Source organism: Prorops nasuta, unplaced genomic scaffold, assembly GCF_024137725.1.
Source record: "Prorops nasuta isolate Cenicafe-Biocafe unplaced genomic scaffold, Cenicafe_Pnas_1.2 PNAS00032, whole genome shotgun sequence".
NCBI lineage: Eukaryota > Metazoa > Arthropoda > Insecta > Hymenoptera > Bethylidae > Prorops > Prorops nasuta.
Window position 1 is genome coordinate 1,139,551 of NW_027116829.1, and position 13,805 is coordinate 1,153,355.

Here is a 13,805-nt window from a genome sequence, read left to right on the forward strand (position 1 = left end):
CTCGCCTTGTTCGTATTTTCTGAATCTACTTAGATAACACGTATCAGAAATTGTTCTTATGTTCCCAGATTTCATGACAATTTTGTTTGTCCGAATTCGGTGGTACGTTGCATAAATATTGTGCTAACAAAATATCATGTGAAATTCGTATAATGTTTTACATCACCAAATCCATTTTAATTAATTAAATTTAACAATTATAATATTTATGCAAGGAGATTTTTATGAAAATTAATCGTTTAGAAAAACTTAATTATAAATAAGTATTATCTAATAATTTTGATTAATCTCATTTATTAGATAAATCGAAAAATTCTTCCTCGTCAATGTAGTAGGTAAGCGGAGGGTCAAGGACTTAGTTTGTACGGTAGGTAGTGTTTTTTGGATATGTGTGAAGAAATATTTGTTTTTCTGGCTTGATTTTCAGTGATTTTTGGCATCGTTTGGAATTATTAGCTAAATTTTATTGCTGCGCTTAATTATGCCTTTCAATAGGTTCTCTTTTGGCAGAGTAGCATTGTATATGACCTATTCATTTTGTTTATAATTAATGGTTGCGTGGTTTATCAGTAATATAAAATTCAGATATTTTTGTATTAATTGTATAAGTGTATGTGTAAGGAATTGTCAAGTAAGTATATAAATAAAAAAAGGTGTTTCTACGATAATTAAGAGATATTCCTAAAATCTGTAATAATATGAAGGGTGATCACAAATTCTAATAATACTATTTTACACAATTAACAAATATGAAAAATAGTAAAAATGTAAAAATTGTCAAAATTGATTGATCTATTTAATTATTTCATCAATAAATTTGTATTTTTATTAATTTAACTCTTGTATCTGTTTAACACTTGTGTTTTGCACGAATATATATACGCGATTTTAACTTTCATTTAATTGCGTATTTCGAATGTTTAACATTCAAAGTTTATATTGGTTAAAATTCTCATTAACTATACTCGTATGTGTACACTGCCTCGTCCCGAAATTGAAGAAGTAAAAAATCAAATAAATGGAAAACAATTATTTTGCTTATCGTGTACGTGTCCTTGTAAATTTATTTGTATCTGATTATCTATATTGTAAATGCTGTATATTTAATTCTTCTGTTGTTTCTAGATTGTGAATTGGCTTATTTAAAATGACCTTATTTTAGCCTCGTTAATCCTAATGCTGTTGTGAGACAAGTTGTATTTTATAAAAAACAATATAATCCACAAAACAAATTTTAAACTCCTATTAAAATTAAATCAAATTTAATAACCTTCTTTTACTTCCTTTAAAAATTATCGAGTATACGTAAAGTGTTTAGTCTTATGTACAGATATTAGAATGTGTCCATCTAAATATCTATGACGTTTAAATGTTACAATATAGAGTATTATCTACTAGCTATGATCCTTCTTTAAATTTGATTTTTGTATAAATTAGTATACAATGTATAATATATTCTTTCTTATAAAATACAAATTGACAGAAGGCGGATTAGCTTCATTACGTATATTACAGCACTGGAACTGGCAGTTACTGTGGAAAAAGCTGATATACTCTTGGCACGTGATAATCTTTTAAAGAATGAGACTACTAAAGTAATTATTCAATGTAAGATTAATCAATCTCAGTTATTTGAAAAAAAAATCTACAGTACCCTTGAAAGTAAATCAAAATACTATTCTGTACCAATTATCCGTATTATCATATGTAGAACTGTTTGAGCTCCGATAATGGAGCTCACAACATCCTCTTTATCGATCACTGCATTCATTCGTATCTTATGTTTGCAAACCTCCATCGTATAAAATGTGAAAAATGTTGTCTGGAAGCGTCGGCTATAGTTTTAAACGCAAAGAGATTATTTACTTGTAGATAACCAATACCACACACTTCTGTCTACTTTTAACTAAATTTTTTTTTTCAATTAACGTTTTTAGCTATGTAGATTGTCCCAGACTTCCTTTTCCAAGGATTTTCCTTGCGTGTGCATGAGGATTTCTTATAACACAGCGAGGATTTGCCCACAGTCAAACTTACAAAATAAAAAAGTATGCAAGAGGTTTTCAAGCTACATTGACAGGCTTTGTGAGACTCGTCTATTTCTTCTATTGTTGTATTGCCACGTAAGGCTAATGACTCTTTGACAAAAGACTAAAAGCTTTTGAATTTCCTTTTATCTAGATCTACTATGTTCTGTCTACTATCTGTTGGCCTCGATTCAATGCCACCTTATGGCACCTTTAACGATTCTTTTAAAAAAATATATAACGTTCGCTGTTAAATTATTAATTTCTATCGGATCTTTTAAATTGAGACTTTTGTATGGATTTCTAAACTAAAAGCTTTTCCCAGAAATAATTTTACTCTACTTTGCAAGAAGAAGAAATGCAACTTACATTTTGGAACTCCTAAAATCTATGTTTCATACGTTTCTTGTAGCTTCTTGTACCATAAGAGATATTCTATGAACTGCAACGGTGAATTGATACTGGAATACGTGAAAGAAAATTATTTTAAAAACCAGATTATTACAAAAAGTGTTGAAACTAAATGTTAAAATCGAAATAAATGAAGTAATAACTTACTTTTAAATCAAATGTAGACTAATAAAACATTATTATTGTTCAATTGAAATAATTAATTAAGATAAATAAATGCTCATGCTTTAAAGGTAGAAAAGTTTGTTAACACAAATGTGATGGGATCAATGGTATCGTCAGGGCTTCTTCCAGTTGAGTTCGATAATTGAGCAGAAATCTTGGTACAGAACACGTTTGGAACGAAATTGAGTTGTCTAGTAGCAAGAAGGAGCTTTCTTCAGTTAGACAATCAGAAAAAAAACAATACTTATAAAATATTGCGATGCTCATTCTGCACGGTGTTACAAGAATCCTCACGTGTATGTCTAAGATCGATAGTAAGATTTTCGTCTTTGTCTAAAAATCGATGAAATCGATTTCGAGGATTGATCAGAATTTTGCAGCTTTTGAAATCTCACTTAAAAAGATTTCCGATCATTGAGAAGAATATTGCAGTGGGGGTACTGAAGGTCGCATGTTTGCAGGATTTTAAAGAAAGCTGCTGATGCGTCTAAAGGCTCGAGGATAGTAGAACAAGTGTCCGAAGATGCTGCTGCTGATGTGAAGGATCCTCGACGAGTGTGCAAAGTCGACGAATCTTGGCGTCAGGGAAGCCAATCAAGACGCCCCATATGTACAGGCTGTGTTGTCTGGTGGGCTGATCTTTTCTACTGGCAATACCGCTGCTCGGTGCCATTCATCTCGTACCTAATATCACAAATTGGAAAATGCTACTTCAGCAAAGTCGAGCAATTTAATTATTAACTTAAATATATAGTTTATAAAGATTAAAATTAACAAAGATCATCTTTCTTAATATTTATTATTGTTGAGAGAAAAATAACAATGATAAAACGTATTAAGAAATTGAAAGGAGAAGAGACGAAGAAATGTGAATAGAGCACGCTTGATCCAAAGCAAGCTAATTTCGTACCTGTTCGACTTTAGCAAACACCCTCAACAAATTGAGGCCAGCTAGCTTCTTTATATCCTCCTCCGTCCACGCAGGATCCTCCAAAAGTGTTGCTAATAATTGCGGATATCTCGAAACATCCTCCAGACCGGTTGGAGTACTGCAAAATAGAAATTAGTTTAAAAAGGTGCTTCAAATTTATACAAAAGAGTCTTTTACTTTATTTAAAGTACATAATATGTATTATAATTTAATATTTGAATTAGGGAACTAATTTTAAATCTTATTAATAATATATATATATATATATATATACAAGTATTGTCAAAGAATAATTACATATTTATTCCATCGAAGCCAGCCCCTATTCCAACATGATCGATTCCTGCCACCTTTCGTATGTGATTGATGTGCGCTAAAAACAAGATAGCAACTTAATAAGGCTTTCTGCCATGAAAATCTCAAAATATCCTTTCTTAAAGTATCCTCTGAGGAATATTCAATCAATCAATCAATCACAGCCTCGGATAAAGTATCCAATCTACCACAACTTTATAATCTACAATATAATTATTGTTATCTAAGACACTATATTAAATATTTCTGTTACATCAAATGTCAGAAGGAGTTTATTAATTTCAATTAACTTAAAAATGTTTTATACGTTTAATTAGTTTCTAGTGGCAATTCAATTGTGTGTGTGAACCTTTGATAAAGAAAACTTTGGAATGGTATCGTCCCAATCTGCAAGGAATGCAGGCCAATAGTGATTGGTAGTTACTTTTATGAGAAGATAGTACTCACCAATGACGTCCTTTATAGTAGCAGTATTGTTACACGTTATAAAGTACGTATAAAAGGGAACCATCGCAACTCCGCCGTTTTTTGCCTATAACAGATGAAAAACAGAAACCCACATATGTTAGTGACACCCTTCTAGCAGTTTATTATGATTTGTTCGAATGAGTGTAAAAGTGTGATGAGTCTCGATGACATAAACCGTGAAACGTAATTGTAATGTGGAAAATTTCATATCGTTCAACATAATAAAATCTAGTTCTTTAGCTCCATGGGGGAATACAAAATTGTCAGACTGTGCTGGATCCTTCCATTAAATAAATAATAGCGAATATACCGTAAATGAATAATTTCTTTTCGAGCCTGAGCATTTGTTTAATGCTTATACACAAACTTCAAGAGTACGATAAATGAAAAGGCCCTTTAACGAGGAATAATACTGTCTGGTTATATATCCCAACACTTAGGATTTTTAATTTACAATAAATATTAAATTAATTAATTCATTTATATAATTGACATAGAAATAATTAAAAGTATTTAAAGCAGATAATATCGAAAAGTACGCGTTAAATTCCATTATAATAAATAGAATTATATTTTCTGAATTAAACTAAATCTTGTAATTACTGAATTCTCTCCTATAGTTACACGTGTGGCTTAATTTTCATGCAACAAACAAACCTTCAGCTTCAGCTGCGAATGAAATTTCGAAGTACGAGAAGAAGAGGGATGGAAAATGAGTGAGATTGTGGGGGAGGTCGGGGATATAGGGGGTATACAGAGGTTACATTCGTAATAATTCTCTGCTCAACTGCTCATCTATTACGCAACTCGCAATGGCGTTGTGCTCCAAGGGACAATAGCCAGAACGCGTTTTCACGATTTTGCCGTTTTAATCCAAGCTTAAAGGGGTTCGACGTCGAATATTAAAAAAGTTGCGACAACTTGTGTGCGTTTGCAACACTAAGGAGAAACAATGGTCGGGGGCGGAAAATACAGAAGAGAACCAAGTGCTAGAGTGCAATTGGCTAGGAACGCACGTTGAAATTCGATGAGCGAGCCTTCGTCACTCTTCAAGCCAACCCTGAAGGAACTCCGTGAAACATATCGTTCCGATCCAGCCGTACAACATTCGTCTCTTTCCACTACCTTAACATTACAACCCCATTCGTATAACCATCATATCTTCGCTCAACGATCAGCTCTTTTATGAACCTGTTCTCAAATAACTCGTGGCAGCCCAATAAAACTTGTTTTTCTCCCCAGTCCATCTCTCATTCGTATACACAGTTTAGATACTTTTATCTGTAAATCAATATTACAACGATATTAATATGGCAACCATAGATTGGCTCAAGAATGTGCAAGATGTTGAGCAATTATTGTGCTAAGTAAAATTTAAACTGCGAATCGGATTTAGCTAATAATAGGTAGAGATAATTAGGATTCCAGAGGTGATTCGGTTAACTAGTCCATAAATTGTAGTTGCAGTCAGATATTATATATGCATATTTCCAGTGGTTTGGTAATTAACGACGTACTATATACTAGTATATAGTATTAGTTACCATGAAATATACATACCAGTCTAAACTTGGCTCGAAGCTGCTATTCCTTTTCGTGCGGAAGGAACGAAAGTTCAAATCTAGCGAGACGAATCTAATTTTTTTTAAATTGCCCTTCCAATGGCTTGTGGGAAGCTCGAGCGATTAAACTCTCCCCGAGCATTTTGTCTCAGCCCAGTTATACTTGTGTTATTCCATCAGACACTATTATCATACTAATGGAAAAGCCTACAGTTGTTCGTGTCACATTGTTTCTTGAGGATTGCTTCATTTTCAGAGAGAATAAATAATAACCTTTTTAAATATTTTGATCTCTAATTTGTTGTTAATCGAAAAAATCTTGCTCGTGGACAATATAAGAGATACACAAATCAATGTTAAAGAAAAAAAAGTTTACGACAACGTTTTGTCGGGCGATCACTGCCAGATTTAAGGGAGAATTCTCCAGCAGGGTTCGGTGTAAAACGAAACGTTATCTCAAAGCTGAAATCCTGAATAAGTCAATTCTACCAGTGCATGGACTTTCAATCTTTATCTACTTGTTCACAGAGAGCCATTCATTCAGCCAATCTTGCTTGAACAATTTTCAAGTTTTCTGACGAATTTTATTACTTTTGAATAGCTGAATGAACTTGCATGAATACACCAAATATATACATATATAAATATATATATAAGAATTAGAGTTAGATGAGACTTTTGCTAAAAATTCGATTCCTTGCAGGAGATTTAATTAAAATGATAATTCAGGTAAAAACAGAAAAATCGTAGGTACAGGCTGTTAAAAAAAGCTGTCCGGTATCGCAAAATTGATCTGTGTGCCTGCAGGAAGTCGAGGAAATGAGAAAGGAACCGAGGAAAAAGCATTGGGAGACATTTTAAGCGTACTTTGCACGTTACACTCGAATGGAATAATGAATGCTTCATGGCAAGTATACAATGGAAAAATTACAAGGTCGAACGTGATTTATAATGCGAATGTATTAGAATTTCAGCTGCAACGTTACATTTTCGTACACAACGTGGAGCAATGTATCCTTCGTGGTAGCAGTAGCAGCAGCGCCGGTTTTATGATTTCTCCGAATTTTATTCCCAGACTCTTCTTCCCAATGGAATATTCGAGGCGATAAAGTTTCCGGATTAAACGCCAGTTCGTGCTGTGAGTTACAACGTCCACCTCTGTACTGATTTTATCAGATTTATCTAGATTTAAAAGTGCTTTACGTTTTGTTTTTCTACGCGTTTCAGAAATGAAGAGTAATGGAAAAGGCAAGTAAAAAGAATCACTGAGATAAAAAGCAGAATCTATTCAATCGACAAAAGTACCAAATAATCAATTGTTGAATAAATAAGATAAATCAATATGAAAGAATTTTTATAAAATTTTATGAAACTGTTGGCACTTTGTAGAGAGAGAGAGAGGAATCTTATCGAAGTGCGAGTTCGTTTGAGAAATTTAATATTCAAGGTTGAAAATAGAATTTGATTACTCTACAATTTTTCGAGCGGTGAGTACTCACCCTGGTGCGAGTTTATGATTGTGTAAACAGATTTAAAACATTTCTCGACATAGACTAGAGTTGAATTAAAATATGAGAACTAAAACGAGATGTAACAAGACTTTTTAAGGAGGTTCTTACGGTGTATAGCACCTATATACATACTGCACTAGTCAGATACGCTTTAAATTTTAAAGGAAAAAATCTGTTATATTGCAATTGATTGATTGATTAATTACGAAATTTTTTAAAATAGTTAAGGAATGATAGAAGATAAAATATTCAACTACGATCATAGTATATTTGTTCCTATTGCATATTTTTATGATGGATAAAAGGTTGAAGTGTCCAAAACCATAGAACAATAAAAATTGTGCTTTAATTTTTTGCTAATATTATACCAAAGTCTCAATTTTTTGCCCCTGTGATTTCCGAAAAAAATTACCCCAGATATTCCATATTTTTCATATAACTTGTTGGACAGAAACACATTACATTTTTAGATTGATTTTCAATTGTTCGTGAGCCACTTTAATCGTAAAAGCTATATACTCTACAGATTCACCGTTTCAATTTTCCTAAATTAAGATAGAGTCTCGTGTAACAGTTGAAAAAATCAATTCTTTTTTATAAATCGGTGATATTTGATTGCGATAGCTTATCAATAACAAAAACCGAAACAGAAATGTACACTTTTCTATTCAACGAGTGATTTTCAAAAGAAATGGAAAATAGGTCACACAAGTTTTTTATAGGGCGTAAAAATGCTAGTCAAATATTTTATCATTCCTGAACTATTTTTGACTATTTCATCATAAATTGAGCAATAAATTAGAAAAAAGGTCTCTATCAAATTTGAAGCATATTTGATTAGTCAATCTGAATATTCTATATCAACTAGAACCTCTGTAAGCATTCTACGCTCGAACAATAATTGAAAAAAAAATCTCACGTTTTAAACCAAATATTCAAAGTGAACAATTTTAATAATAAACTAAACTCTCCGCGAAGTATAATTTAAACCTTAACATTCGAATGTCCTATAAACCACAATGCACCGAGTAAAGTTTGTTTGCAATAAAGTAAAGGAAGCAAGTAGTAAGTGGGATATATGGTCAGACGTGCTACTTTTTAAATATTCTTCCTCTTAGAAAAAATTGAATCGAATTTACACTAAACTAGTTATCTCCTACATTTTGGCTTTGCAACTGGAATATACATTACGAATTATTGATTGGACTAATAGATAGGAGACATTGGCTGGCAGAACGGATACCTGACCTGGCTGAAACTACGAAGTGGGTGATGTTAATTGGGACAGTCAGTGTAGCACGGTTAATAACAAGTTATCGAGGGAATGGGAGAGGGATGAGAGCTTTCTGATCATAGCAGCTAGAGGGGAGAGACGAAATGAAAGGCAAGCTGCTGAGGAGAGAGCAGAAGTAGGAGAAAGATGGAGCGAGATAATTCGTTGCCGAAGCATCGACATAATTAAGGGATTATGCATACAGTATTGAAAGAGGAACCTAGACTAAACTTTCAACTCGATTATACCAAATTGCTTCTCAAGATTCGCCCGCGCTTTTGACTTTATGAAATTACAAAATCCCGTAGTAAAGACATGAATAATTTCAATATCGCTCTTGGCATAATTCAATTTTTAAAGCTCAATTATAATGCAGGAAATTCTAATGTAATTAAAAATTCGTAAACTCGATTGTTTTCGTACATTCCAATGCAATTTCAGTAAAAAAAAGTACAAGCTATATATATGTATATATATATATATATTGTATATGTATATATTAAAAAAATAGATAAAATTAAAAGTTCTCGCGATGGAATATTCCATATGATATAAAAGTGTATTAACGAATCAATGTACTTATACACGTAAGCAAATTAAAGCGAAGAATGTACACGTCAGTATAATTCTTGCTCGCATTATGTTCATAAAAGCGAAGGCTGAACGAACGATAAGCCCACGATTATCCATTCTCTGGGCACACAGGAAGGCCACCGCCGCGATTGAGCTCGAAACTGCTATAAGTCGATTGAAATTTCTTTAGAAAATTTTGCGGATTATCCGCGCGAGTATTAAGCTCAAAGAAAATTATTCCCTATTTCGAAATGTCGTTTTAACGACTTTGACGAATTATTTTGGTCGCGTGAATTATGCAAATTACCGGAGACTGTTGGTTCCATTAAGGTAAAACTTGTGCAGCACGCGTGTTGGGGTTTTCACCGATGTAACGCACAGCTGCTATCAGAGCAATTGTGTGTATTCCAGTGGACTGATTAAACGAAACTCTCTTTCATTAAGCCGCAGTGGGAAAGAAAGCAAATAAAGACCATTCTCACCACGTGGATTAACTTTCTGACGTTCGCTCTTTTACGATGCCGATAAAATTCATTTTACCCGGCGGTTCTTTATCGCTGGATTTCTCGCAGCTTGCACAGCAATATCGATTAATGTATGTAGGTTTATCCAATAATGGAGGTAGCAATTTTCCAAAGCGAACAAATGGAAAGGGCGAAAGAAGGATAGCGAAGAAGGAGGAAGGAAGGAAGGAGGAAAAGAATTGAGAGAGAGAGGAGAGTCCAGTGGGAAGGGGAGGAAGGGGGGGGGGGGATCGAGGGAAGAAAATTCAACGCACGTGTGGATGCGCGCATCTCGTTCATCTCGACCAGAAGCTTTTTCCAGCTACATTTGCGTCCAGCGAGCTTTTATGAGTGTGCAAGCCCGCTGGCCAAAACATTCGTCTCATCCGGTCCTCGCCACTTCAACCGGACGCATCCTGCAAAACACCACCTCTTCGAGTTCCTTCACCCCCAAAACCCACCCTCCCTAACGGCCTTCCCCTTTAAGCCTCAACGATCTTTAAATATACCTTCGCGTGTTTCAATTAGGTAAAACGAGAGCGCACGATTTTTGTCGTATTAACTAATTGAAAGCTCCACTTTCCAATAAATTAAATCGTTATTTTCGTGCACTAAAATCAATGGAATAACACAAAAACGATCATGACAGTCCTAGGTTCGTTTTTGAAAAAGAATTTCGATTGAATTTTCTATAGGTATACCGAGTATGTGAGAATTGTTCAAAATTTTGGATATTAGTTTTTGTTTTATTCTATTTTTACTTACTTATTATAACGGAATATTGAATTACTCGCACGTGCTTATTTCACAATTAAACACAACGTTTATCGCGACAACGTATTTTCAGCTTTCACTTACACTTTACGCAAGCTTAGAGTGATATTAAACCGAGCTTTTACGCTTCAGGGAGAATCTAGACGTGCATTTGGCATTTCTTCACTTGCACTTGGACTGGCAACCTTTTCAACATTGACTGCAAAGCTTTACAGTAGAAAATGCATCGATGCCTTCAGCCACTACAATATTTTGTCCCCACTCTTTGCCCTCTTTTCTTTCCTTGTATATATATATTTCTCTCCAACCCTTCGCTTTTAACCATTCGAATACTCTCGTACACCTTGCCATTTCTTCTTTTTTAATCTCCATTACAGCAAAAAGAAAAATCATCGAGATAAAATTGAATATCTCTCTTTTACAATACCCCTATTAAGTTATAACAATAATTCGAGAAAATTTCTCTCCGTCTAATTAAATATTAAAAAGTCTGTAATCGCGCGCGAAAATATAGGCATATTATTAAATTACAACGATGATCACCAAGCTATCGAAATTTTAACTAGTATCGATGCTAGAATTTTTCAAGAATTTTCCAATCTCGTTGCTTTTTTGCCAAAGCTCATTTTCTAATTGAAGCTCCGCAGCGTTAGAGCAAGAGCTCGCGCGAGAACCGAAGTTTAATCCAAAGATTGAAATGGTCTCAGTTTGGCTTTGGATTTTGCTGATTTCGCTGAGTAATTTTATACGACAAGCATCTCGAAGTTTGTGTCGTGTCGTACCGTGCCCCGCTATCCAGCTTGCATTCTTTCCTAGTTTTACCTCGGTAAGACTATTTTTTTCCCACTACAGCTTCTATTTGCCGCCCTATCTACCCTCTTTTTCATGCACTTTCTTTGCACCGACCAATTTACTAATTGAACACTCGACGCGTCCAATGTATCCCCCCCCCCCTCCCCCTCCTCCTAACCGAAGTTTTTCCAATGGAAATCCCAAGGCGAAATGAAACCTCATACAGAGGAGGTTTGCCATGTAAAAGCGTTGAGAGATAGAAAAATAAACCTACGACACTTTACTATTGAATTATTATCATACCACCTCAAATATAATGTACATATTTTAAGGTCGTTGATAAAATTAGAGAAAATTGTTTTACTCGTGCAAGGGGTTGAATACTCTCGTTAATTCGAGTAAACTATAAATGTTGATAATTTTGTTAAAGTTGACGCAAATAACATTTTCAGCTGATAAAGAGAAAGAGATATAAGGCTAGTGCGATGGATAAAAGCGAGTAGTCGTTAATAACGCGATTATTCGGAGAATCAGCCACAGTTGCGAAACGTGTAATCAGAAAGTAATTAGTGGCTCCCAAGAGTGGATATTAAAATTGGATAAAAATCTAGCGAGATGATGGCGAACCGTTGGTGAACAAGGATAACTCATCGCAGTTTGATCTTGGTAGTCATTTTGAATTTCCATATCGCAATTTTCGCAGTTACACGAGGGATGAGAATGGATTGAGTTGAGGGACAGATTTAGGGCTCACCAGATTTCTAAGCACGTCGTCCGGCACGTTCCTGGTGGAATTGCAGAGCGCCCTGGCCGCACTGTGCGAGAAAATCACCGGAGCCCTCGTCGTCTGCAGCGCCGCCCTCATCGTCCTCGTCGAAACGTGCGACAGGTCCACCAGCATCCCCAGCCTATTTAACTCTCGTACTACTGCCTGCAAAATTCAAAACTTTCGTTAGAATAGCACCTTTGACCTTTTTACACTCAATCGTTTGGTTAATTCGTTATTTTAATATAGAATGCAAAAATCACCTTCGAATTCGATTTGCTACTAAATTCTAATATTTATTCCATCTATCAGCCACTTTACGCTTCGTCGATTTGCCCCTATTTATGCTCGGCCAATTCGTCAGCTGTAGAATGCAAAACCTCCGTTTCCATCGTCAATCGAACAATTACGCACGCTACCTGAATTCACAGATTCCCCTCCTCCCACGTACCGTACGTTCTGCTTCATCAAAATGGCAAGCGACCAACTTCTATTCCGAGCAATTTTTCTCCCATTTCCAACCAAACCTGTTTACTCCCTAAATTATTTTTTCCATTTATTATTACTAATAGATAAGAAGCACACACACACATATTTATAATTCAGTGGGTTCTCGCTGGGTTATTCCGGAAGAATATCTAAAATTTTCATTTGCGATTGAAAGTCGGTGTACGTAATGAATGATTTATTGCAACAATCGGCCGCCAGTGATTAATAATAATTCCCTTTTATTACTACCATCTGTTGATCAATCACCCACCTGTGTACTGGATTAATTTCAAAACTCAGTTGTTCTCATGGGTCATGAATCAAACACGAAGGAGTGCAGGAGAGGAATCAAGAGAGTCAAGGTATTGCAGAGAGAGAGAGAGAGAGAGAGAGAGAGAGAGTGAGTCTCACACACTTGACCAACCCCCAAGATACACACGTGAGGATGAAAAAATAAAAATAATTCACAAGAATGTTGCAAGAGAATGACGGAAAGAGAGATAAATACGAGGGAGAGAACAATGAGATGTACTAGTGAGCTTCGGTTGAAGAAAAAATATTCGGAGATTCCCATCTTGTGACCCCTTTACCACCCATTTAAGGATAAACGCGAGGATGGGAGGAAATAAAAATAATGCAGAAAAGTGTTAAGGGAAGATAAGAGAAAGAGGGGATTATGGAAGGACAATGGGGTGTACTAGGGAGATTTGGTTGAAGGAAAGGAATTCGGGGATAGAAAAGAGGAATGGCAATGGAAAGGCTGAAGAACAGTGCAGGAGGAGGGGGGGGGGGGGGATAAGGGTTGGCCAACAAACATTAGTCGGCGGCGTAAGCAAACGTCCCTGCTATTTTGTGAAAAGCGAGAAAAAGCAGCATTGTAAGCGGCGCATCGATGCGAATGAGAGTGGAAGGGATGTCGGCTGGGATGTGAGGGATGCTGGGATAGAGGAAAAGAGGAGGGAGCGAGAGACGCGAAGTGGGAGCACAATGACCGCGTTTTTCAAGCGCGCCCCTTAACGAGAGTCTGTCTGCCATTCGCTTTACTCGACACGCACGTTTTTATCGACCTGCCTGGCCGTGCTTTCCGATAAACAAACTACTAAACTCCGAGAGCTCGTGAAGAAAATTGTTATTTGCCCCGGTGGGATTCGCAAATAATGTAGTTAGCGTTGAATAAAAATCACCATAAATCGCTTAAAAAAAAAAAAAAAAAAAAACAATGATATTTTTCATTCGGTGTGTCTA

The 13,805-nt window shown here is 35.4% G+C and overlaps 1 protein-coding gene across 5 annotated transcripts in view; it reads right to left on the minus strand.

The window, feature by feature from the left end:
* LOC136783214 (dipeptidase 1-like) overlaps window positions 1-13,805 on the minus strand; it is a 122,464-nt gene that overhangs the window by 18,915 nt on the left and 89,744 nt on the right. For 4 of the 5 annotated variants that reach the window (XM_066743171.1, XM_066743170.1, XM_066743169.1 and 1 more), the window contains exons 1-2: window positions 2,586-3,196; window positions 2,397-2,488 (exon numbers count right to left, since the gene is read on the minus strand). Coding sequence is in view for 1 of the 5 variants with exons in the window: in XM_066743164.1 (XP_066599261.1) it covers window positions 3,198-3,287; window positions 3,514-3,652; window positions 3,832-3,907; window positions 4,297-4,381; window positions 12,060-12,236 (567 nt within the window). In the remaining 4 variants the exon portion in view is untranslated. Of the gene's footprint in view, window positions 1-2,396; window positions 2,489-2,585; window positions 3,288-3,513; window positions 3,653-3,831; window positions 3,908-4,296; window positions 4,382-12,059; window positions 12,237-13,805 lie in introns of those variants that run through there. The other variant, XM_066743164.1, reaches the window with a different exon arrangement.